The following is a 27,526-nucleotide window of genomic DNA, read 5'->3' as shown; positions in this document are numbered from 1 at the left end:
TACCTATAAATTCAGAGTGAAAATGAACATCAATGAATTTAAAATGAGATCATCAAGAGTTCTACTCCCTTTAACATCAGATACCGTCTGCAACGGCCAAATAACACAAACTTTTTGACCATTCGACAGAAATTAGCTGAGAAAAGCGGCTTTTCATGTCAACTTTGCACTGATAAGCAACACTTTATGCTAAGCCCTTTTTATTAATTATTAATAATGAATAATTATTATTAATTTTTGATTTTCTCTCATTGTTATTATTATCATCTGCTATATGAGCCATACAGCATGCATCTTACTGTTAACATGTTTGATTTAAAACTCAATAACTATTAGTTTACTAGTAGGCTGCTGCTAGACGTTGAAGTCGGGGAAAGTATGGTGTACTGGGGTTCCGTACTCTACTCTCATTTACTTCCCTTCTCCTTTATTCTTTATTATTTATTTTATTTAGCTATCGATACTTCCGTTTGGTGCAGTGTAAATCATGTGTTGTTCTTCCTTTCCACTTGCCTTCGGGGAGTGGGAGAGATTTCAGATTCCAGGTGAAAAGCCTTTGCTCCTGTTCTTGGCCGTGGACCTCGCCTCTGGCTCGTCATCTCGCATCTCAGAGTGGAAGAGATTCCAGGTGGATTGTCTGTGTTCCTGTTCTTGGCCGTGGACCACGCCTCTGGCTTGTCATCTCGCATCTCAGAGTGAAAGAGATTCCAGGTGGATTGTCTGTGTTCCTGTTCTTGGCTGTGGACTACGCCTCTGGCTCGTCATCTCGAATTTCGGAGTTGGAGCGATTCCAGCTGGATCGGCTGTGCTCCTGTTCTTGGCCGTGGACCTCGCTTCGGGCTCGTCATCTCACATTTCAGAGTGGGAGAGATTACACTTGTATCATCTGTGGACCACGCCTCTGGCTCATCATCTCGCATCTTGGAGGGGGAGAAGTTCCAGGCAGATTGTCTCTGCTCCTGTTCTTGGCCGTGGACCGCGCCTCCGGCTCGTCACCTCGCATTTCAGAGTGGGAGAGATTCCACTTGTATCATCTGTGGACCATGCCTCTGGCTTGTCATCTCGCATCTCAGAGCGGAAGAGATTCCAGGTGGAATGTCTGTGCTCCTGTTCTTGGCTGTGGACCACTCCTCTGGCTCGTCATCTCGCATCTCAGAGTGGGAGAGATTCCAGCTGGATCGCCCGTGCTCCTGTTCTTGGCCGTGGACCACGCCTCTGGCTCGTCATCTCGCATTTCAGAGTGTGAGAGATTCCACTTGTATCATCTGTGGACCACGCCTCTGGCTCGTCATCTCGCATCTCAGAGGGGGACAGATTCCAGGTGGATCATCTCTGCTACTGTTCTTGGCCGTGGACCCCACGTCCGGCTCGTCGAGGCTGTGGACCCCGCCCTCACCCGTCCCCCAGTTCTGTCTGGATGACCACTATTCTCTATGTAGTTGTAAAGTTAAATAAGCTAATTTTTCTTTAACGGTCCTGGTCCTTCATGTTGGCATCCCTGAGGCTTCTTCTCTTTTTTCTAGAATCATTTTTTTTTGTGAGTTTTTCCTTATCGAGAAGGGGGATCTAAGGGTAAGGATAACCAGTTTAGTTTAGTTTATCAACTAGCTATTGTTTATATTTTATGACCGACTTTCCACTTTTTGTACAATTACCGGTATGAAGTCCAGTGAGACAACTGTTTTGTGATATTGGGCTATATAAATGAAGTTGAACTGAATTATTCTCTGTGGCAGAATCAGCTGGTTTATGTTGATTATGTAAACATTTCACTACTATAAAGTGTTGCATATCAGCTGCTTTTCTCCTCTTCAGAATCTGATGGAATTACATTAATTTTGTAAACGGTTGAAGAGCTACAGTACTGAAAAGAATGTTTAACCCTAATCAAAGTTTTGATTAGTCGTCTGACAGGTTCCAGTTCTCTTTATTTGATTTTTTTTCTCGAAAACTGTTAAAATCTTCTGAGGAAACAGCTTTGGAGCCTGTCCCACAAAGCTGAGACGGTGGTGGAGCTTTGGTGCATGGACCTCAGCGCTGAGCAGGTGTACTCACAGCGCTGGCAGGCCCGGTGGCTGGCAGTCCTAAGGTGATGTTGGGCAGAGACGGCGAGGTGTAGAGAGACAGTTGGCTGACAGAACCCTCCCTCGCAGCCAACCTCTGAAGCAGCGAGGCCTGGTGGCACAAACAGTGTGACACTACAGCACACGCTCACGTCCACACGCAGGAAAAAGCTGAAAACGCTCTCCAGGAATCCTCCAAAGCAACACATGTGGATTACCTCTCCGTGGCTGCTGGAGATCGGGATACCGTTCTCGTTGGGGATGTTACTGGAGCTGTTGTTGGGGGAACTGGGGCCCGAGCCTGGTGCGCTGTTACATGCAGGCTCTGAGATAGAAAACAAACACAGACACTTTATGACTTAAGAATCAAATTTATTCATGCACTTTTAAGATTAGGGGCGGCTGTGGTGCAGTGGTAGGGCGGTCGACTCCTGATCAGAAGTGAGGGGGTTCGACTCCGCCTTGCCCGCCCATGTGTCGAAGTGTCCTTGGGCAAGACACTGAACCCCGAATTGCCTCTGGTGGGAGGTTGGCGCCAGTGTTCGGCAGCGGAGCCACCACCAGTGTGTGAATGTGTGTGTGAATGGGTGAATGGGTCTGTGACTGTGAAGCGCTTTGGGCCCTCGAAGGAGGGTAGAAAGCGCTATACAAGAATACGCCATTTGCCATTAGATATCAAACCTTCCCAAATTGGATTTTAGTAATTTCTCAATCCACCTTAAATTGTGAGTCCTTATAACAAAGAAAAAGTGAAGCTTTCTATGTGGAGAAACTTTCCTGCTGTGGATAAAGAGATTTAACATTTACTTAAGTCCAACACAAACTTCAGTTCTGTGTGAAGCACTCCTGCATAAAGGATTCGATTAGAGGGTAATAGTGCAAACGCAGTCATCAAAGCACTCATTACCAACATGCACCTTCATTAGGAACAGTGACCACAGCACTTATCAGAGCCTTTTCAAGGTCGGGACTGTGAATTTCCACACATTTCAGCATTAATGCTGTTTAAAAGGGTTGGAGAGAGATGGAATATTCACCAGTTTCATGAGAAGAAACTTGGCTGTTAAAGTGTTTATCTGAGCTTGTCGAATGGCTTAACATGGGAGGTTATGGGAATGCGTTTGCCGCAGGATGTTTCCAGATTCACTTGAGAAACTGTAGGATTTGGCATCGTTTGGAATGCAGCGACCCGGAACAGGTTCACTGACCTGCCACATCCAGGGACCGCTTCTTGGCAGTGGTGATGAGTCCATCCTTCCTGCGGAGCAAAGGGCTGCTGCGCCGCTCCGCCACCTTCTGCTTTAGCCGGGAACGCAGCTTCAGGTTGGGCTCGGACGCTGAAGGCAGACAAAGAAGAGACAAATTCCTTCGAGTCAATGTCTAAAAGCTCATATATGTGCAACATTTGGGCTTTGAAACTGTTTGCACTGTGTGACAACAGAGAAATCTATCAATTCTGGAGTGGAAGTTGAGCATCTGCTGGATATAATGTGAATATAAATGCATGTTGGAGATTTTTGATTTAGTCACAACTTCCCTTGCTGCTGGATATGGGTGAAAAAGTGTTAAATCTGTAACAGGCCCAAAAGAAACTTTAAGGTTGTAGATCATTCGGTGAAGTTGTAGAACCAAAATGTTCATGCTAATTTTATCTATGGGTATGCTGCGGGCGACAGGTGATAGTGAATATCGTAGTATGCTCACACCAATCCCAGCAAAGCACATTTAAGTGACCTCTTCCAATGAAAAGTCTTTGTAAATGCGCGTTTTGGGCTTCTGCGTTCATGCGTCACTACGCAGGTTTTTAGGTCATTTTTCAAGCTCTATGTAGAAACACACAGATGAACACACCATGAAAGCTAAACCAGTTAAACTTTGACTAACCAGGGACCTAGATTTAGTAGTGACCGTAGAGTGTATATTCACTGGACAAAGTTACCCCCCAGTTTTCCAAACAGGAAGTACCGCGGGCACCAACAAGCCAAAATCTCATGGACTTCTATTGAGAAATAAACAGGTATTACTCAGTGATTATATATATCAGAATAACCATTCTTGTTCTGATATATTGGTATGAACATCTTCTTTCTAATCCAATTTTTTTTCATGATTATTTTCTTTATTGCAAGTTATTTAAGTCATAAACTAACCAATCAGATGTCTCAGTAAAAGCATGTGGTTTGATTGACAGCTTCTTCTGAGCCGCTTTCAGTTGAAGGGGTAGGGACTTCGAACAAGCTCACTCATGATTGGTGACAGTAGTTCCCCTAAAAATGTGATTCGGACCGACTCGGACCAATCACTGCCATCTGGCTCCAAAATGGCGGCACCCGTGTTGTGAAAAAATGGTGACGAATTTGGATTTTGTAAGTCATTCAAAAACACATTGACGTATACATATACTTTGATTTACATCACAAAAACTTTTTTTTTGAAAAATGCAAGTTTTGTCAAAAGTGATAGGGTTTCATTAGAGAAAATTATTATCGCACATCCAATTTGCGCAACTTTGTGGTCAATGGAAACACAGCTATGAACCTTGAGCCCCAATGACAATCTTCTTTTGTGTTTTTTAAATGTTCTTGTAGCTTGTAGAGGAAAATAATCTATGATTAACACCAACAAAAATAAAATATTACTATTACGATCAAATCCCATCAGATCAGAAAACCAGATGCTTGAAAAAGCTTAGTTTATTAATGATGCAGCTATTAAAATGGGCGGTGTAGCAGCCATGATCATTTTTATTTATGATTTCAATTTTTTTTGTCACGTGATGAGGAAAGACATTAATAGGCGGACCTGTCACCTGGGTTTGGTTTGGTTCTGTTGGTTCCGAGAGGGTGTACAGGGCCTAGTATTTTCCTCTCCACCTGTGCACACACCCTGATCCCGCTCATACTTAGGTGTGCAAGACATGACAATTCGGACTCAAAACTGTACGACTGGATTGCTCATTGTTATTTTTGTGCTGCTAATGTTAGCTTGAGGCTATAAGCTCTCAGCAACGGGAATGTGGGTGAGGGTTGCTCTGTGTCAACAGTCCCGCCCAAAACCCAGAATTGTATAGTTCTACTGAGCCACTGCCATAAATTACGTCTAAAAAAAGACAAAGGCTTCTTGATTTTGACTAAAAACGTCCCAATTTTACTTTAAAAGTCATTTTAAATGATTTTACGATAGAAAAAAAAATTGGAGGACACACCTGCGCTCTCTCTTCTTTCCAATTAGATAAAGAAAATAGTCGCCATTGTTTATTTATTTTTTGTTCAATGTGAAATTGAATTAAATCGAGTCTTGAATTTACCGGAACGTTAAAAGTTGGAGACACACGGGATGAAGGGGTGAAGATACATCTGCTCGTCTTTATGACCCTCTAAGGCACCAGACAACCCAAAACACTCATATGGGTCAACTCCATGTATGGTTGCATGTGACTAAGGCTTAAACTGAGACCTGAAAGGCAGAAATCATTTAAACTCTAGGATTTCTTTGAACTGGGTTTTAGTGGGAACTTGCTGGCTAACACGGGCCACAGATAGAGGAGCAGAACCATTATGTGGGCGTGGGAAGCATTCAAGCGGCAGTTTGTTGACATTTTTCTAATAATGCCACCTCTATGTTCTGCTAATGAGCATTGCTTAAAAACAAGACACCCCCCAACAAAAAAAAAAAAAAAAAGAAGTGTTAATGCAGATTTGTCTGAGTATGCTTTTCCTTCAGAGAAAGCAGGTGAAGTTCCTCATCTCGGGGATATTCTGGAAACGGTGTCAGGAACTTTCTTGACACTCTTTGCTGTTGTGTCTCTGAGCGGGACGATACCAAACACAGACGGGCCCCCCTCCCTCCCTCCTCCACGTGCTTCCCTCCGCTCGCTGAGTTAAAGCAGGATGGTTGACCCAGAGCTGACCGAGTGCTCGTTCCATGACCTCGTATCAAACAGGCTATGCTACGTTCATTAGCCTCAGAGCAGGAGGTGGGGAGGTACAGCCAGAGATTCTTTGTGTACAGTAGCGATTTATTCCGTATTAGGGGATTTATTCCGACTCATTAAAAAACAAAGGGATGCCCCCGGTTTTTATGTGCTTCAAAGAGGTACAAGCTCTCATTATACCTCTACGTGAGTGGGGATGAGAAAACCCACTGTGAATCTATTGTGCCCTCGACTTTTTCAAATGCACTCTTAATTTTAGGGGCAACGATGCTGCTGAACTTATGAAACTCAATTATTTTTAAAAAGGCCTGCCTCTAAGTGGAGGGCATCGGTCCAATGTCTTTGGTAAGAGGGTCGGGATCACTCGGGGTAAAATGTTTGCCCGGGTTAAACTGGGGCAGAGATGGGGCATTTTTAGAAGTTTGACATTTTAACACCTAGAACAAATTCTAAAAGCTACAAAAATGACTAAACATATGAACTCAAAGTACCACTCCAATCATCTTTTCATCTATTTTCAAAGTCTTCTCAGTAGGGCTGGGTATTGATCCCAGAATCGATTCGATTGTGATTTTTTTCCCTTCATTTGATCCTTTCAAATTAAGTTTTCCCTTTACATAGTTTACACATTTACATACATTTGTTTAGTAATACATTAATCTATACATATGTTTTGAAGATATTCATATTAACCTGATACAGATCACATACTGTAAAATGTATTATTGAAACAATGAGATTGTTAATACCATACAGTGGATTCTCAAATGTAGAAGCTCCAACAATTGTTCTGCTTCTCCTGGAGGGTGTTTCAGTTTGGCCACTAGGTGGCGATCACACTATAGCATTACACCTTATTCCAAAAGAAGAAGAAAGTATGAGGAAAAACTGCGTTTTAGACCACAAATTTACTATTTACTTAAGAGTTTGGAAAATTCATGTCTGTGAGTTTATAAAGATGTTCATTTAGTCAGTAATGTATGTTTAGGTCAACTGAGCGTTAGCATTAGCCGTACTATGGGAAATCCCGTTAAATGTTAGCATCAAGCTAGCAGACTTTATCTTTATGTGTTAGATCGATTTCTACTTTTATGTATTGATTATTGATCCATTAAGTTTAGATCGGTTCAAACCGATTCATCGATTTTATCAACCCAGCACTGGTTTCCAGTGGTCTTTTAATTACGATTATGCCATTTTTAGCCAAAATGAAAAAAAAAAAAAAAAACTGTCGCCTCATTTCCCATCATCCTTTCGTTTACACTCTCTACCACTAGCTTACAGTCCCTTACAACCCCAACCTAAGATTACTAGTGCAACAAAAATGGCGAGCAATGTTGGAGGTATCCAGTTGTTCAGTTCAAAGACGCACATGATTCTATTAGTCAGGAAGTAGATGCATTAGCATGGAGCGGAGCAGGGAGCTAGTGGAATGCCGATTCTAGCTTCTACACCACAACTACAAGCTTTTTCCAACAGCTTTAAGTTCATCCACTCCAGATTTACAACAATTTAAATAAAGAAATATTCAGGATAATAAACTGTGAACTTAATTTTCCAAATTTGCGTCTCACATAATTTGAAAAATGTCACCAAAAAATGCTAACCCCTTAAAGCCTGAATTTATTTCCAGCTATCAAAAAGATATTCAGTTATGTTTTTGATTTCAAGTAAATGCCACATGTGGGTAATTTTATAGCTGATTTGGTTTGTCGCATATTTGAGACAACAGGTATTAAGGGTTAAAAACAGCATAACATTATTTTCATTGGAGTGTTTTTTTGTTTTTCTTTTAATATGAAGGAATAGGAGAGGAAAACAGCGTCTGAGACGAAGGCTGGAGGACGGCCGGAGTTGGCTGTTCACCTCAGGACACTGTGACTTTGAAGGGGTGTTAATGCCGACAGGGCAAATCCACACCAGCATGCGCATGTGCAAACGGGCTCGCTGCAGACGGCCCCGGCTGGTTTTCCTGCTGATGCTGGCTTTTGGCTGCTGCCCTTTCTCCCCCTGCTTCTCCTCCAGCCGTGCCCTCCTTTCTTTCTTTCCTCTGACTCTCCAGTTCTCTGATTTTTGACTTTTCATCGCTGAAGCAGGTAAATGTGATCATTTGATGCGTCCAACCCTGGATAAAGTTCTACTTTTTTATGCCACATGTATAAAACTCCTTTTTGTAGCTTTGTCTCAAAATTCAGTGTATTGACTGCAAAAACTACAAACTGAATAGTTTTTAAAATAAATATTTATATTTTCTATTTTATTGTCTTTTTTATGGAATTAAAATGTTGACATTGGTTTCTAAATTGATCAAAAGTGTCTTCAAACCCTTTAAGTGTCTTGCAGCTTCAGTGTTTGTCTTTGTTGTCTTTACACAAAGCGCTGTAAGGGTCTGTGACGTCCGGTCATACTTCATTAAACTGCACCAAACAAAGCAGCGCTGGATGCTTCAGTAGAGTTGATGAGGGAACCGATTCGGACGCGAGGCGCATTGATCGGCGGCTCATTTGTTCGACAGGGGAGCTTCCAGCTCCTCCGTCAACTGAAAGCGAAGAGACGGGGATTTACTGTATGGAAATCAATAGGCTTGTTTTCTGAAACTCATCAACAGAGTTTCCGAGAAGCTTCGGACACGGAAGATACATTAGATAAGTAGATTAGATGGACAGACAGAAGCAGAGGTGCAGAAGCAAACTGATGGGTTTCTTCTTATCTGCATGCAGAAAGCTGAACTAAGTGAGTTGAAAGGAATGCTGGGAGAATGGGAATCCGTTGTGAGACCCAGGAAGCACTTTGATGCAAATTTCCACTTGTTGCCACTAAAGACTTGGCTGACATTTTTCTGTTTTTTCGTTGATTACGTCTAACGAGGCTCCTCCGGAGGGGGCATGACGTTAACTAAATTCCTGTCTTGTTGGAGTAGAGAGGCAGGTGGGTATTTCCAGTGTGTATTCACCAACACTGTAAACTTCTATAGACGAGCTGTTAGTTTTTACTTGTCAAAGAACAACAGAAATGAATCAGTCTGACCCTATTGGTGGATTTTCTTTAAATAAGCAAAAAAAAAAAAAAAAATCTATCAGTGGGGTAAGAAGAATGGTTTTACCAAGAATTCTTATTTTAAGAACACAAGTTTTCTCAAACTAAAAGTATTTTGATCCTAGAAAACACTTTAAGATAATTTTATTGCAAGAAAGAGAAAAACTTTCCTAAATTTCATTTTTTTCAGTGTAGAATGTAGACAATCATGTGACCCTTTTTATGTAACGTCATCTTATCTTCATTGATTTAGTTGAGCAGCTCAAGGCTTTATCTTATTTGCTTTAATTTATTTGACACACGCCGTATGGGAAGTGAACTTTCACAAAGAAACTTATTCCCCAGATTTGACCCCTCCCCCAGGGGAGCGGTGAGCTCCAGACACAGCTGCGCTTGGGACCCATTTGGTGGTTATTTGTGTTTAATAAAGTTGCTTAAACAGTGGAATTACGTTGATTTAAAAATTACTACTTTTAGTGGTTGTTTTTGTTTATCTGTTGCATCGTAAAAGTCTAATAAGGCTGAAGTTGGCATCCGATTCTGTAGTTTCCAATTTTTAAGGCTAAAAATAAAATGAAAAAATAAAAATAAATTGTATGCTCACTTCAGCCTGGCACAAGTCCGTTCGTGAAAATATAGTCTCACATTAAAGCAGTTTTTGGCCTAAAAAGGTTGGAGATCACTCATGAAAATCAAACAACATTATTTTTTTTGCTTCTCTTTTGCTTTTATGCAATAGATGACCCTCTTGAAAACAGGATGTTTCATCTCCTCCTTTACATTCAATTGTTTCAATGACTAAAACTTGCCGTCTTATCATAGAATAGTCTCCCTCTGCACCACGACTGAAGGAAAGGTTAAAAAAGTGAAAAGCTCAGAGTTACCAACAGCTCAAATGTGAGCTACTGGATGAAACAAAGAAGACTGCAGTGCTGGAATGTTTCAGCAGTACAAGTCCGTCTCTGTCACGTCAGACTTCCTGCAGCGTCACTCTTCAGTGTCCTTGTGCGTTTCCAGAGCCATCATTACAAAGCCCCTCACACTTGGACAATAGACCCCTTTTGTAACGTGTCGTACGCCTCGACGTCATGCATGAAGAAAAGAGATTTGACCTATTTGACGTGTGTTTGGAATTTGCATGTCAAAAGCTCAAAAGAGGCAGGAAATGTCACTCATGATGTCACTTCCTGTTGAAGACAGACCAGATCTCATCTGATCTAGGTCTGCTTAACCACTGAGAACGTCATTCGTTAAACAAATCTCCTCCTCGTTACTGTTTTTACACCGATCTGCATCAGAGTCCCCAAAAGTTGAATCTGGTAATCTGAGCAGCCGGTGGGAGCGAGGCCAGAGTACACGGTTTGTTCTCCAGCTGTGAGGCCCAAGCAGCTGCTGGCGCTAAATGGATAAATGCAGCTCGGCTGTGTCAGCGTGGACAGATGGACACAATTCTGCCCTTTAACACAGGAGATTTAGCTCCAGTGCTACACTATGGTAACCTTTCAACCGTTTACGCCATTAAAGGGTAACCAAACACTAAATCATCTTTTTTTGGCTGGTGACTCTATAAATGGGGCTTTAAAAGTAATTTCTGTTGTTCATTGCCACATTTTTATTGATTTAAAGCAAATTTTATAGTCTGTGTGCTGCCCCCTACAGGTTGAAACGAGATATTACAGTTGAATTTTGTGATTGGTCAATATAATTTCAGAAGTTTCACTTCATCATGCTCTGCACCTCTAGTACTAAAGCCCCGCCCATTTTTTATTCGGTAACAGTCACTCGTTAGCGTGCTAGCTAATGTTTCACTTGGGAACGTTTGCTTAATATGTTAGCCTTTATTAGCTATGATGCTAGCGTCATTTTATTACTCAGCACTGATATGAAATGTTTACATAATAAATGTAGACCAACTGACACTTTTCAAACGTAAAGTGCCGTAGTTTTTGCTCCAGTGTTGACATTTTTTTCAAACATTGTAACTCTTCAAATGTTTACACTAATAATGTCATTCCAAGGGATTCAGAAGCAGAGAAAAGCAGCAATTTACAGTTATAAGGCGTTTACGTGATAGACGCAAACAAACGGATACTTTGCAAAGTTTTGCAGATTGGTGCAAAAGACGCTTTTCTCTGCATCAGTATTCGTTGGAATTGCGCTAATTGCATAAACGGTCAAGGAGTTATGCTAGCATTTTGGTATTGCTGGTGACATCTACGGTATGAAAACGTAAAATAATGTCCATGAAATGAAGAAACATGTTTTATTCAGCATTGATGACTCCAAAAATGGTAACTCTAGCCATTGGCATCTTCAACCCTGTAACATCCGAGCTTTAGCTCCAGTGTTTATTATTCTTTCTATTGTAACTCTTCAACCGTTTATGCAATTAGCCTAATTCCAGTTGATGGAGAAAAGCAGCTTTGAGCTGAAATGCAACATTTTAAAGAAGTGAAATGCAAATGACCTGATTCTATTGTGGAGAAAAGCAGAATTACTCCGTTCTCAAACACTTTACATTCGTAATGTGTTTTAAAGAGTCAATATGAAAAACCGCTTTTCTCCACATCAGAATTCCAACGGTGATCAAATAAACAGTCGAACAGCTACAATATTTCAGAAAAGTGTGTGTTATTTAGGTGAATCTGGCGACATGTTTGGTATTAAAAAGGTTAAACTGAAGCGAAAATATTGTAATTATTTTCTACAAAAACATTAAAAATGCTTCTCAAACAATAATTAATGGAGTTAATGTTTTAAAACTTCCAAGAACCTCAAGTTCTCACTAAGGAAGATCACCGCTCAATTTGTGGCTAAAAATAATGACAAAAGAGGCAAAAAATTAAGGTGACCTTATTTTTACTGTTCTTTATTTAATCTCTGTGGTGTTTAGACAAAAATCATGTCAAATAACAGCTTCTTAAAGCTTTCATACCTGTTTTACGGAGCGGGAAGTCATCTTTCGCGTCGTACGTTCCCAGCATGGGGTGGTTGTAGGCTGACAGTGCTGTTTGGGGAGGAGAGCTCTGGTCCAAAGAGCTGTGCTGAGTTTTTCTACGAAATAAAAAGCAGTTTGTTAGTTCCAAATGAGCAATTTATATTTTAAAATGTCAACTCTTTGTGTAACAGTCTACAGTTTAGACAAAATCAAAAAAAATGTGACGTTTTCTAGATTGTTTCTGCAAAGCGAAAACAAAATTTGCCTTTGAGTTGTGTAATAACCCTGTTACCTAGTGTATTTTCAATGTCACAAATAAGCTCTTTTCCAAACTGCGTTTTTTCATCTGCTCCTGATTCACTCAGAAATACAATTTTAAGTCAAATTATCATGATATATTGTCCTCCATCATCATAAAAATGCCATAAGAACATGTTAAAAAGTAGAAGTGGGTCTTTAAAACAGCAGTGGGCTGATCTCCTGACATGACTAAAGTGGGTTTGATGAGGAGAAAAGGTCATGTAAGGAGTGCATGTGTTTAAAGTGAGCTAAAAATCCAACAAATTTAAGACCAGAGGAACAAGAAGTAGTGACGTCATCCTCCACAGCGATGGCTGAATGTGACTGAACGGAAGTTCTTTATTTGTCTGCTTCCAACACACCTCAAACAGAATCGGCAGTCGAAAGAATCCTCATTTTTGTGTCTTTTAAAGTCAAACGCTAAGGGTGGAGACAGGATTTTTGTTGTGACTATATTTCAAAACGTCAAAAATTTACAGAACTGGAGAAAAATAAAAACATTTACGCCTTTTTTTTTAAATCCGCATAGACAAAAGCCTAAAGAATGAATAAAGAGAGTTTTCTAAATATTTTTTTATCTGATGCTTTAAAAAGAAAACGCACAGACTAACAGAGAGCCTTTCTCAGACAGTCAGAGGACACCCGCTGCCGACGTCAGCTCCAAACGAGCCATTGGTGCTCTGCCTGTCGCACCTCCAGCCTAACTGGCTGCGCGGCAGCAAACTGGTGACACTCACCCATACCAGTAGCGCAGGTCACTGGGCAGACAGTGGTTTAGGTTTCGCTGAGCCAGCGCTTTCTTCTTGTTCAGCACAAACTCCTGCAGCCTCATCTTCACCTCTGTGCTGGCCACAGCACCTATAGAGAGACAAGGAGAGACGTTTGAGTTCCTTTTCCAGCACAACTGCAATTAAAAGGAAACATCCTGTAATGAATGAGTATAAAAGTTCAGGATTATAAATCTATTCATCCAAATACTGACAGCAAAAAACACAAAGTCTCATCAATATTTGTATCTAGTTTATCCACTATAACAAGAAGTTGTGGTACTCTCCTTTATGGAGTTGAAGCATAAAATGCAGAGAATCTTAAAGGTAAAGAAGTCATTTTTCTATGAACATAGAATAATCTAGATTGTTACTTTAATGAAGTCTTTCTTGTCTTAAAAAATAAAAATCATAAAGTATTTTGAGTCACGTATTCAAGCTAGTACTAAGTACTGGCAGTACTTCTGGCGTGGAGAAGTGGCGGTACTCTAAAGAGCTATTTCTAGAAGTGCTGGTACTAAGTACCAGTGAGTCAAGGCCCAATTAAAGCACTGAGTTGATCACATTTCACTGGATATGAGACAAAACTAACTTTTCAGTAGAACAACAAAAACAAATCTTTAAAATTATTGTTTAAAAACATATTTTTAAGCCATCTTTTGATCTATTTTCTCAGTAGTTTGTTTTAATCTGATTTTGCCATTTTCTGCATAGTTTCTGCAGAGCAGCAGGAGTTCTTTAGAAATTCCCCTTTGAGTTCTACTCAGAACTTTTGGCGTGGAGTAAGCCCGCCTCCCTTTCCCATCACCCCTCTGTTTAGTAGAGCTGCCATTTTTAGTTGACTAATCGACAATTAAAATAGTCAACAACCAATTTAACAGTCGGTTAGTTGTTACTTTTTATTATATGGAGTTGGAGTGTAGTAAAGTTGAAAGTTATAATGACATCATGCTAGCTTTTAGGACTATTTTGGCATTTATTAAGGTTTTTTAGACTATTTAGCTAATATTTCAGCTGCATGCTAGCTTTTTTGGCTAATTTAGTTTAAAACATTTTTAAGCCATCTTTTGATATATTTTCTCAGTAGTTTCAGTTTCTGGAGGGTATATATTGGAGTTTAACTATTTTTTGCTACATGCTAGCTATTTTGGCTAACCCACGCTTTTTTCCTGTTTTTTAGGCTAATTTGGCATTTGACCAATATTTTAGCTAGCTATTAGCTTCAGCAATTTCAGCTCTCAACTTCAGCGTTTTTAGCTATCAATCTCAGCATCTTCAGCGACCAAATTCAGCTTACAGCATTCACACTAGCATTATCGTAGGTAATGCTATATATCTAGCTTGTAGATAGTTTAAAGCTAATGATGGTTAAGATGTGTGCTTTACATCCAGTTTGCGCATGACCTGATTAGTCGACTAATCTGCAAAAATAACCAGTGATTAGTCGACTATTAAAATAATAATTTGTGGCACCACTACCGTTTACATGCTCTCCTGCTAGCTTACACCCCCTCACATCCCCAACCTAACCCTAACGGTGAAACAGAAATGGGAAGCAATATTCCAAATGATATCAGCTTGGTAAAACAAAGATGTATATCAATAAAATTAATTTTGTGCTTAATTTTCTTGATATATATCCTCCATCCTCCACCAGCTGTCAGTCATCAGAACATTTTTTGGGTACAAATGAAACCAAAGGAAAAGCCTCTCATGACCCCCGGAAACCCTTTCAGAGTTCAGTCCATCTGAACAAACAGAAGCTGCCCTCCACTCTTGTTTCACAATAATGCAAACAGAGCAGAATTATAGCAGTTTGACTACATGAAATGAAAGACTTTGTTTCTGACTTGTGTGTGAACATGACAACAGCTCCCGTTTCCTTACTCGCGGTGCATCTGGAAGTGCTGACATTCCAATACGAGCGTTCCGCCACAACTGCAAATAGCTTTTAAGAGCCGGCCGCCTGTGCAGTTCAGCGCAGTACTTAACAAAGCTTCCTCTGTTTACTACGCAGACGTTTTTTTCCACCAACGTCAAACTCTTCGCGGCGCAGAGCGCCCGGGGAGGAGGGACCGTGCTGGCAAAGGAGCCGGCTTTGCATCTGAGAGCATGAAATATTAAAAAGGGACGAGCCGAACTGTGAAAAAACATAAACAGTTTGATCAAATCTCCCCTTTTTTTGGATGAACTTCAGACGAGTTTGATGTCAGTTTAAGCATATTACCAACACTCTGCAGGCAGATCATCTCGACGCCTGGCAGCACTTACAGAAAAGCACATTTTTGTTTGTTTTATAGGTCTGGCAACGTTCATGGGAGTGAAATGAAACCCGTTTCCAGGATACACAGCTCCGCTCGTAGCTGGAAAGAGTGAGGGGCTGTAAAATTATCACTGAACCCGTCCACTGTAAACACCCACAATGTTGAGAGTTTTGTTTTAAATCTTCACTGAGATATTCTCTGGTCATCAAGACAATAAACGCCAAAACAGCAGAAAAAAAAAGCCACTCCTGCAGAGCAGTTACCCTTCAGCCTGGTGTAACGCTGCTGCAGTGGCGGACCGGGACACAATAAGGCATTCGAGTTCTGCTCCTGAGACCTTCACCTGCCTAACTCACAGTGACGCTTCCTGAAGTGAATGTTGGAGGTCAGACTGCTCCGACCGCTGAGCTTTACAGAGAAGGGGACTCGTTATGGTAATGTGACTCAGAACTGGGAACAAACGTTAGAAACACACAGGAAGGCGGTTTTATAGTCTGATTTTTCTAAATATTAGCATCCTTAGCTCAAAAAGAAGGTCTTAAATAATAAAAATGCAGAAATAATGGAAGAATCACTCAAATTAAATATTTCGCTCCATTCACAGATATATAAACATTCCTCAAAGATCCTGCTCCCTGAGCACCAGCCCCTCCCAATCCACGACAATTCCCCGCCCCTTCCAGGAAGCTTCTGCGCAGCCAGCTCCGCCCCCAAGCTAACATAAACAACCCCTTTCTCCGCGGAATAAGCGGTAATCATTTTAGTTTTATTTTACAATTTTCATGGGCAAAACACGCTGCTGGCTCTAGGTTGACGTCATAAAACAAACACCACCCACAAGGAGCAAAAGACGAGAGAGATCAGGACGTCTCACTTCCAGGTAGGAAAACAGCTCACAAAAATAACTCCCATTTAAAAAAAATGTTCAAGTCCAAGTCAAGTCTTAAAACTTAGTTAAAATGACTATTTTATTGCCATAATAATTGTCATGAAAAAACTTTTCGTCCCTTAACACCTGTTGCTTTTTCAAAATTACCTTAATTTAGCAAACACGCACAAATATATATATATATATTATTGCTGGAAATAATTTTAGGAATCAAGGAGTTAAACTATTTGTCATTACCATAAACAAGCAATTGATTTTTCTGTATTTGTAATGCAGAAGAAGAGCTTTTGGACCAGACAGCATATTACTATAGGTAGAAAGTAAGAATAAATGAAAGTTCAGCATTTTAAAGTCCCAGACTTCAAGTCTCTGCAAGTGAGTATGATTGAAGTCTGAGTTTCAAGTCCAAGTCTTCACTTCTATATTGCAGTACCTTACATAATGATGAATGAAAGCCTTTTGGCATGTCTTGCAGAAAAAATGTGCAACAAATGACAAAAAAAATAAGAATTTTCACTTAAATAAATTCTCTATTTTACTTTTTCAACAACTTGCATCATTCTCTCTGTTAAACATGTATTTTTTAACTCCTTTTCCATCCTTAACAATCCTTCCTTTCTTTTTTCTTGATTTTTTTGCACAGATGTGAGACAGTTAACAATATTTCATTTAGAAGCTTATAGAAAACAGCGTTTAGCATTGTCAACATCTCACAAACCAACGCAGAGCTGGACCAGATTGTGTTCGTCATTCAAACTTCAAATCCCAACTTTGCAACTCGTTTCCCGTTTTAAATAGGGGTGTAGCAGGTTTGCAAGAAATTAAATTGTTTTTAAAAATTGTTAGACTTCAAAAAAGTCTTCCTGGTGGATGAGATGCGACATTCAGCTCACATCCTCCTCATTCGTCCATCTCACAATATCAGTTCGTTTACATATTTTAAGACTTTTTTTTATCCGTCTGGTTGATTTATATTATTTTTAAAATTTAAATTGTGTGAAAGTTGCCCCATAAATAAAACATATCATCATCGTTTTGGTTATAAGACTAGAATCAGTTTTAAAATTGGGTTTTAGCAAAGACTAGAAGACTTCAAAAATCCAATAAATGGATTTATAGTTAATCTACAAGCTGTTTATTAAAGTAGTTGCTCCCTGAGAGACAAATATGGAAAACGTGTTTAAGAAACCTGGCGACACTTTAAAACACCACCAATCACAGCAGATCTAAACATACCTGGATCATAAATCTGAACCCTGTATCTAAACATTTGGACCAGAACAAAAATCCTCGCCAATATAAACGAAGCAAACTCCAAACAATTACAACCTTCATAGTCAGGCTTCACATTCTACAGACTGACCTGTGCTTCAGTCACAAAATCCTTTTCGAGGTGCAAAACTTACTCTCTTGTCCCCTCTCTTTGTTTTTGAGCTGCTGCAGCTTCTGTTCCCGCTGCTGCTTCTCCAGCTGCTCGTGGCGCTGCTGCTCCATCTTCCTGTGATGCTCCAGCAGCTCCTGTTGATGTTTGAGGGCCAGTAAATCCTGCTGGTGCTGGTGGACACAAGCGGACACACACAGAGGAGGTAAAGGAGCAGCAGAAGGAGCTCCAAATATAAGGAGACAGAAAAGTGAGGCGGAGAATAACGACGGACGAAGAGGAGATTGTTGACACATAGGAGTTATTTTCAGCCCAAACTCATTGTCCCTGCAGGCTGGCTGGCAGGTCGCAGCCACACTAAATGAAGCTTTTTAGCAGAGGAAGTGTCATGTACAAATCTGACACACACAGAGGATTTATGGGGCCAAGGTTCCCATGGAGATAACCAAACAGCCTCATGCTGCTGCTGGATCAAATTACACCAACACATCCACTTAAAAGTAAGCATGTGTGTTACAAGGTGCTGAGCACAGGGCTGCTGCTACTGCTGTATCCAAGGAAGAACCTCCACCCCCTTCCCGGCTCACACAAACAGGAGAAGGCCGCCTCACCTTAATGTGCTCCTGCAGCTGGGCCTCGTGTTGCCGGGACAGCTGCTCGTGCTGCCTCTGGAACTCGGCGATCAGGAGCTGCCTCTGGAGCTGCTGCTTGTGCTTGAGAGCCACCAGCTCGTGCTGCAGCTGCTGCTCCTGGTGGCCTGTGGGCGGGTTTGCCAAAGATTACAGGACAGATCACCAAAAAATAGATAAATAAATCATCGACTCTTACCGATGACCAGACCATGGCCGCCTTCGGATGACGCCGGACAACCTGGCGCCACAGACGGGTGCGGCTGGGAAACCAGCCCGAAAGCAGGCTGCTGCTGGTGGTGGTGGTGGTCCACTACACGCAGGTCCATGGGGAGGATGGCGGTTGAAGTGGGGGGCACCTGCGAGGGCAGCGCAGCTGGGCTCACATCCACTAAACAAGACGAGAGATAAAGTCTTTAGATCTACTCTACAGGTGTGTGGTTCAAGAGAATCTGGCTACAGAGAAAAAATATGGCGCCCGAAAATTAGTAGCTGGAAGTCCCAGAAGCTGACAAACAAAAAAAGTATCATTTGAGCCAAAACCATCGTCCAAAAGTCCTTGACCAGAACTCTCCATTTCAAGCTTTCAGCCTTTTTTCCCGTCCTATTTCGACCCTTTTTGCCGTTTTTTTAGGGAAAAAAAAATGAATTTCACCGGCTTTTTCTCCAGAGGTAAACAGGTGTAATCATAAAAATTTGAACACTTGTTAATATTGACTTGAGAGGAATAAAATTTAACTTTCTCTGTCCCATTTGAAGCTCATCTCGGACTCTATACTACTAGACAGTAACAGTGGGTGCAGCGTTGCTCCAAACCAACAGCCACAACCTATGAATTTGCGGCTCTGCAGAAACACTGGAAAAGACGCCAGTTTTTAAATTTTGGCTAAAAGCGACATAATCAGATTTAAACAACAACAGGGAACTAGGGGTTGGGCCGATATAATTTTTTCTGGCCAATACCGATAACCGATACTTTTTTCCTGCAGCTGTAACTGATAGCCAATATTTGCTGATACCGAGATTCAAGTGTCTAGAATAACACAAAGTTTAGAGATTAATTATTTTTTCTTTATTAGAAATACAATAACCTTCACATAGCCAAGAACATTACAAAAATGCAGAGAAACTTTTCAAATTCATGTTTTTGTTTGGCTTTAAATAGCTTTTAACTTTGGGCTAAAAGTTGGGTCCGCTAACTATGTTAAAAACGTGAACACATAGCTTTGTTAAAAACATAGCTAACAGACTGCTAGCTATGGTTTTTTTTTTCTTAATTACGCAAAACAACATAAGAAGAGGAAGAAAAAAAATCCTAGCTATGTTAACAATATTTTTAACATAGGTAGCGTTCCAAGCAGCCGCTTTATGTCACGCGACACGAAGAGAAAGGCGGATATGGTCGAAAAACGATGAGCTGAAGTTATCTCACACCACAAAAAGTGATACAGACCGAACCATAAGTCTATATATGACAAGTTGGGAGTGAGAAAATGTGTTGCAACACTTGAACAGCCAAAACATACTCTGACCCCTCCCCTATCTACTCCGGGGCGGGGTCCTGTGCTAGCATGTGCTAAACAGAGCGCTTCTCCTGCTGTAGCCACCGGTCAAAGTAAAACATTGGTAATTTTAGATACCGGATCGATAATCTCAAATTATGCAAATATTGGCCAATACAGATACTGGCACCAACATATCGACCATCCCTACTGGGAACGCTTTGAAGATAGATGATTTGAGTGGGTCTTCAAGGTGTTGGTCATGGCTACCCTTTATAAATAAGTGCATTAGTACTTTTAAAATGAAACTACATAAGAGAATCCAGATGTGTTATTTTGTAGGAAGTTTTTTTCAATGCAGCTGAAACATCAAAACATCTTACAGATGTTATATGAACTCAAAACTAGAAGCAGCTTTTCAAAACGAGTTCAAAACAGAAAAGCAGAGACGTCACCAACAACTGGAGCCATATGCTTAAAGCGCATGATGAAAAAGACTGACGCAAATAGAATAGAAAAAAAATGGCGTGTTTGTGTTGGATGCCCCCGATGGGTCATTTAATCTGCAACATTTAATCTGCTTTACAGAAATAATCCAGACAAACATGCACAATAAAAGAGAAAGGTCATCATGGTTCACTTCCAGCAACGGGAGGAGCTGTCCCATCAGATTATTTCTCTAAAACCAAGCGAAACAGCAGCTTAAAAGTAAACAGCCACACAATCCTGCTCAACATTACAACAAAAAACATCAGAAATTTCAGCCAAAAAGAACTGGAGATTTCTGAAATGGCTTCAATGTGCTGTTCTGATGTCAACGAGAGGAGGGGTTAAACTTCCACACAGATGATTTCAGAATTCCTAAACAAATTTAAGCCTCCAGTTTATTATTCTGATCAATATATTCATAGTGGAGAACCACCTCGCTCTGTGCCAAGCCCTCTGCCAGAGATCGATACTCTGAAGCCAGCGCACAACATCCTGAGCCTATCACGGACACCCTGGCGACCAGTGAGGTGGCGAATGGAGTGGCAGTTAACTTCCCGAGATAGCCAATGACATCTTTGGTACCGGGCAGGTTTTCAGCACAGGAGGAAACTTGACACCACCCAATGGGACAGTAGTGGGGGAAGAAAGGGTGCGGCCGGGGCGGTCATGCTGGTGCTGTGCTGCTGCATCCCTGTGTGCTTGTCAGGACTCGCCTGAAGAGCTGGACGTCAAACAGGGCGTTTGGGGTTTTTAGGCTTGAAAAACAAAGCTCTTTAGCATACCAAAAATGTGTTTTTTATGTAAAGTTTAACAAAAACTGATTAATTACATATCTACTCACAGGGCCTTCAACTCAAGAAATGGATCCCTTCTCTGACCAATAGAGCATCCTCTTTTTTTGTTTCACAAATGAGTGACAACAAACTTTAAAAACGAATTACTACACCATCCACACCAGCAAAAGGCTCCATTCTACTGTTAAAGATGGCTTATAAGAAATGCTGCAGGCTCATGATGACTAATTACATACTTCCAGGATCTAGTGATTTATTCCCAGAAGGTTCTCTGGTTGACAAACTAGCCATGTCACTTCAATGGCATTAGAAAACAAATGGAAGCACAGTTTGTCCCTATTAACCAGTAAAATGTAAAGACTCAATGGTCCTACCAGCAGGGGGCAGTGTCCTAATCTCTGAATGTTTACACTGAAATATTACTGGAGCCTTCATAAATAACTCAACAGTCCCGACAATTACAAGTCATTTTGAGTTGTCGGTATGGGTTTTCCTTTCTCAAGAAATAGGAAATCTAGAAACTATAAAATCCACTAATGTATTATATTTGGTAAAATGACAACAACAAAGGCACCAACATCAAGTGTAAGGGCCAAATAAGTGTTCTCCTGCTGGGAGAGAAAAGGAGCCAAATCCATGTCCTATTCCGCCCGCATCCCTGCTTGCTTACAGACTTGTGATCAATGATCACCTGCAGGGCTAAGGCAAGACAGAAAACCTAATTACAGCTACTTAGATTGAGGAGCTACCAGCTCAGACGGCACCGAGACAAACAGGGATGGAGAAAAAGGGCACGGCGCTGTAATCATTGCTCCGAGCGGCTCCTCACGAGCTAACCACTAACTGGAACATTGAGATTGAAGCTGAAAGCTATTGCTGACTACAGATTGTGGTGTTGGCCACTCAAAGGAACTTAAATTGGTATTAATACTCCATGCAACTCTTGAACCACAAAGACAATCAAGTATTCATCCAGCATCAGCAGATGCTTTATTTTCATAATCTTTGATACAACTTTTTAAAATCTTCATGGGCATGAAAGGTTAAATATGTTGTCCGATATATCTTTTGTTGAATTGTTTTATTTTGAAAAAGCGTAGGACTTCTGAGAACATCTGTGTCACTGACATTTCAGTCAAGCTGACTCTGCAAGATCCCGTCACGGTTGTAGCACGACACAAAAGCACACCAGGTCTTCGGAGGCAGGTTTACAGTAAACAAAGCTTTGTGGACGGGAGCAGACGCACACACCGACACCGCAAACAACGGGGGGCAGACACCTGGGAAGGCCAGTTTACCAGGCCGGCCCCTCTGGATGCTGCATGAGGTCATGGTGCCGAGCCAAGGTCAAGAGAGGGGCTCGAGCAAGTTGACTTGCACAGGACGCGACAACAAACACTCCTGTTACAGAAATAAAAGAGTACTTTGGGATAAAGGCTGGACAAAAAACACAACCCACACATCTTGTATTTACATAGAGATTTCCATCTGTACGAAGCGTGGAGAGTTCAGGTGCATTTCTTCCTTTATTGTAGTGTTAGTGTAACCGATTCTATTGGACTAATGTGTAGTTTGCATGTTTCTAAAGGGTAAAACACTAGAATTTTCAGCATGATAGCTTCATTTTAAACTCAAAATTGGGATCACTTTGACTAAAAAACAAAAAATCGTAATTTTAAAGTGATTTTGTGAACTCAAACACAGGTTGTGTGCAGTGTAGGCTGATCCCTAAAACTCTTTAACAGCATGTTCATGCAGCCACATTGTTGACATAACTGCTCACATATCTGCCCTTCTGCGAGGGGATTCCACAGGGGGTCACACCAGTGAAGTATGACCGGACTGAACTTCCTGCTTATCCAAACGTAAACACAGACGGTGAAGAGGAGCTGCTCTGTCGCCAAAGAGCCCAACTAAAAATGCTTCACTTTCTTTGACAGATATATGGAAGTCATTTTAGGGAATGAACTAAAGCTAGCCATGAAAACTTTCAATTCTGGGCATTGATAGCGGAAATCACTCCTCTCGTTTTCCAAATAGAAAGTTCCCGGTGTTTTCAGGAAGGTAAAAAAAAAAAACAATAAGACTTCCATTAAGAAATAGTTATTTGTCAGTCGTTTTATTTGTCAAATTAATCATCCTTGCTCTGGTATATTCTTCTTAACCAACTAATACATTTATTTTGAAGATGTTTGTTATTCAAGTAATAAACTGACAAATCAGATGCCTCAGTAAAAGCATGTGGTGCTCGCTAACACTAAAATATGTGTTATTTGTTGTGCAAAATAAGACACGAATTCTTTAGTATGATAAATTGGGATATATTTTCCTTAAAAATTTGCGCTCTTCTATATATTGTGAGTTATTAGTAGTGCTGCCACAAACGATTATTTTAATAGTCGACTAATCGGAAAAAAAGAATCGGTGATTAGTCGACTAATCGGGTCAGGCGCAAACTGGATGTAGCGCACACATCTTAACCATCATTAGCTTTAAATTGACTAAAAACTCTCTATATATCATTACCTGCGTTAATGGTAGTGTGAATGCTGTAAGCTGAATTTGGCTGCTAAAGATGCTAATGCTGATAGCTGAAGATGCTGAAGCTGATAGCCAGCTAAAATATTAGTTAAATGCCAAATTAGCCTAAAAAAACTGTAAAAAGCCAAAGTTGGTCAAAACAGCTAGCATGTAGCTGAAATATTAGCTAAGCTCCAAAATAGCCTCAACAAAAAAAAGCTTCAATTAGTCAAAATAGCTAACATTCTGCTGAAATATTAGCTCCAAAATAGCCTAAAAAAAACCCAAATTAACCAAAATAGTTAGAATGTAGCTGAAATATTAGCTATACTCCAAAATAGCCTAAAACTAACCAAACTAATCCCAAACTACCCAAAAAGCTAGCATGCAGCTGAAATACCGGTACTAACTAATATTCAAAACACCCTAAAAAATGAAAAAAAGCCAAAATTAGCCAGAACAGCTAGCATGTAGCTGAAATATTAGCTAAGCTCCAATTTAGAATTAAAAGCATCAATAAATGCCCAAATAGTCCAAAAATGTAGCATATGCCATTATAAGTTTCAACTTTACAACACTTGACTTCATATAATATAAAGTAACGACTAATCAACTATTAAATTGGTCGTCGACTATTTTATCAGCGGATTAGTCATCAATTTGTCGACTAATCGTGGCAGCCCTAGTTATTGGAGATGATTTTTTACCAATTATCGCAGTATCGTGATACCATTATTATCATGAGCAATGGATTGTGTTTCGGGTATCACGTCGTGAGGTACCTGGAGAATCCTAGCCCGGAAGATAAAGTCTTTGGGAAAAAAAAAGCAAGATTGATGGAATTTTTAGAACCTTATGTTTTTGGTTTAGTTCTCAAAGTTGATTTAATTTAGAAAAAATAAGCATGTACAAGGATCTAAAGTTATTTTTGATGAGATAAAACTCCCCAAAACGACTTAATAACTGATAAGATGTTAGTCTAGTCTTGGAAAAGGCGAATATCCTTGACATCATCGGACCTCCCATCCCGCCGGCCCCTCATCATTCCATTCATTCATCTCTATCACTCCCTCCCACCTGCCTCTCATCCCCTTCTCAGCCTTAGATTATAGATCACACACACGGGGGTTATTTATAGCTCAGGATTCCCACGGGACTTCCTCACACCACCGGGCATCTGTGCACTCGGTGAAACCCCCCCGTGTTTACTCACAGGGGCTGGAGAAAGTGAGCCAGCATGCTCAGTCACAGCTCGGAACATAATGGCAGAAAATGTCAATGAAAGGCTTGTGGCACCAAGAACCGACCCTAATTTGCAGGTACGCGTCAGCCAGCAGTGGACCTCACAGGTTGACTGGACAGGTGAGAAAACGCGATTTGTAGGCAAGTTGAGCAGCGGGCCCACGTGTGTTGCATAATAAGCTTAGTGCCAGTAAAGGGGAGTGTGGTGGTTTAGGTGTGTGTCACCACATCTTTGTGTTCATGACCAGAGCCCGCCAGCCAGCCAGCACTCCCACAGGGCCGACTCTGGAGGATCAAACAATCATAAGAGCAACTAATCAAAACACTTAATCAGAATTACGTGACAAAGCCAGATTTCAAGAGTCAAAGCCAACCTGGATGAAGCACAAACATCATCTAAGGATGCAGGGAGCCAAGATGCAACAAACAAAACTCCTCCAACTCCCAAGCTGCATTTGAACTTGTACATTTTTTTTTCCTCCACAAAAGACACTTGAGAACACAATGATGTGTGCGACGGGGCAAGCGGCGTCTCTGCCATCTGCTCCATTCAGTCAAAAGGTTCTGCTGCTGAGCGAGTCGCCATACATCAGTGTCATTCATGAAACGCTGTCAGTGCTCACCCACACAGCAACACAAACACAACATATAGAAACATATCCACAGGCTAAACAAGTACACACACGCTGTGGAGACACTTGCAGATGGGACAGCATTCACCCAACAAGTCAAAAACAACTGAGGGAAGATATCATCCAGCCCATCCCCACAGGATATTTACACAGAGATACTTGCATAACCACAGCTCTCACCCATCAGTTGTGCCGTTGCTGTCCGCTGCTCCGAGCTTGAGTGTGTGTGGAAGAACAGAGCGGGGGGAGCGAAAAGTGAGTCTTTTTTCAGCCAAAAGTGGGAGATCTCAGCGCCAAAGTCCAGGAAACGGAGCGAGAGAGCGAGCGGCTGCGCGGATCAAAGCCTCCGGGTCGTCCTCCTCTCTCTCTGCCGATCGCTGCACTGCCCTCCAGCTGCCACCCGCTCCGTCTCTCCGTTCAGCCGGTCCCCTCCCACTCTTCCCTCCCTCTCCGTGACATCAGAGGGCAGTCTCAGGCATGTTGAGGATTTCACCGGCGTCACTCTTTGCCTCCTCATTCAGCAACGAGGCTCACGGCCGCACCGCTCACACTGTTCTCTTTTGACTTGTTGCACATGAACGCAGCATCGCATCGCCTTCTCATGCACAAGATGATTTTGTTAGAGGGAGGGCTCAAATCAAATGTAAGAAAATTGACAATTGAATAGAAATAATTGCTATAGTGTGGCAATTTAAAGGTAAAAACAGTGTACTGTCCTATATTTTAACCTAACGTCTCTGCTGAAGCCGATGAGGGTCTGCTGATACCATGAATCATTAAAATGTAGGTACAGTTTTTATTTTGGCCTCCATTTATTTATTCGTGTCCTCTGCTATACTCTCACTTGAGGAGAAAATGTTAGGAATGGGATGTTAAAAGAACCACTCCAATGAAAATAGTGTTTTAACATGTTCTTCAGGCATTTTTATGATGATGAGACATGTACAAAGAAAATTATTCTTAACCTTTTTTATTTTGTAGTAACAGAGCTCGAGTTAAACAGAATTAACTCAGAATGCGATGTCCACACATGGTCTTCAAGAACCAGTCGGATCATCTTTTGATCCATTTAAAAGCATCTGCAGTGGATTTTTTAATTATGATTATTACGTTTATGTTTTTACGTTTGTGTGGCCTTAGCATCATACCTTAAGAACGTGTTAAAAAAAACGTAAAATTTGCATTTCTGAGTATTTTTTTATTTAAATAGTTGTGGATCAGGAGCAGATGAAATTGCAGTTCGAAAAATATTCTATTACTTACGTAGAAAATAAGCTGGATGGGCCACAAGCTCCCTGCTCGACAAGAGGGGAGGGGAACGGTGGTGGGGTTGCACCATTGACAATACATGGAGATCCCTTCCCCCCTTCGCGTTTCAAATAGAAAGCCAACATCCCAGCTATTACTCAGTCATTCTGTTTGTCGGAATAACCATTCTTGCTATGGTGTCTCTTTTTAACATGTTCTTGCTAAACCTATTTTTTTCTCCACGATATATTTTCTTTATTGCAAGTTAAACGTTCAAAGCGTTATTGGACCAATCACTGCTTACCAATGTCACCTGGTTCCAAAATGGCGAAATCAGGCGATATCTATACAGCAGAAAAATGTCGACTGAATCGACTTCATTCAGTTGGAACCCAAGGTAACAGCCTTGTTTAGTCCATCTCTGTTCATGTCAATGTTAAATACCCCCTATGATTATCTTTTGATTCGTCTTCAAAGCGTTCCCAGGGGTCTTTGCGGGTCCAAATCAAAAAACCTGGAGCTGCGTTTTCATTGACTATGAAATTGCGAAAATCGGATTAGTGATAAAAAATTTGCAGAATGCAAACATGACCATTTTGAAAAAAAAAACTGTATTTATCACTGCTTACTGACGTTGTCTGATCCCAAAAAATGCTAAATTGGGCGATATCTGTACCACGGAAAAATTGCTTCATTTACCTGTAAATGGAAGTAAAGCATTTTCTATGGGCAGGGTTCCTACACGTTTCTTCAAGTTAAATTTAAGACTTTTTACGAACTTTATAAGATCATGCCTGTCAAAAATTAAGATAAATGTCTCAGTCTATTTCCCACTTTGCTATTTTTTTCTTATTTAATAATCAAAATTAGCTTCATATCTAATTTGTGGTTTTTGCCA

The 27,526-nt window shown here is 40.9% G+C and overlaps 1 protein-coding gene across 3 annotated transcripts in view; it reads right to left on the bottom strand.

Annotated features, from left to right (window-relative positions):
* The window catches only part of hdac4 (histone deacetylase 4), a 143,976-nt gene that overhangs the window by 44,875 nt on the left and 71,575 nt on the right, over positions 1–27,526 (bottom strand). For 2 of the 3 annotated variants that reach the window (XM_036209569.1, XM_036209570.1), the window contains exons 3-10: positions 18,401–18,592; positions 18,184–18,329; positions 17,598–17,745; positions 13,009–13,129; positions 11,969–12,087; positions 3,272–3,400; positions 2,282–2,388; positions 2,056–2,175 (exon numbers count right to left, since the gene is read on the bottom strand). In XM_036209569.1, coding sequence (XP_036065462.1) covers positions 2,056–2,175; positions 2,282–2,388; positions 3,272–3,400; positions 11,969–12,087; positions 13,009–13,129; positions 17,598–17,745; positions 18,184–18,329; positions 18,401–18,592 — 1,082 coding nt within the window. Of the gene's footprint in view, positions 1–2,055; positions 2,176–2,281; positions 2,389–3,271; positions 3,401–11,968; positions 12,088–13,008; positions 13,130–17,597; positions 17,746–18,183; positions 18,330–18,400; positions 18,593–25,560; positions 25,904–27,526 lie in introns of those variants that run through there. The other variant, XM_024286810.2, reaches the window with a different exon arrangement.

This window comes from Oryzias melastigma, linkage group LG21 (genome assembly GCF_002922805.2).
Source record: "Oryzias melastigma strain HK-1 linkage group LG21, ASM292280v2, whole genome shotgun sequence".
NCBI classification, from domain to species: Eukaryota; Metazoa; Chordata; class Actinopteri; order Beloniformes; family Adrianichthyidae; genus Oryzias; species Oryzias melastigma.
The sequence above is the reverse complement of the archived record's forward strand: the minus strand, read 5'-3'. Positions and strand labels throughout refer to the sequence as shown.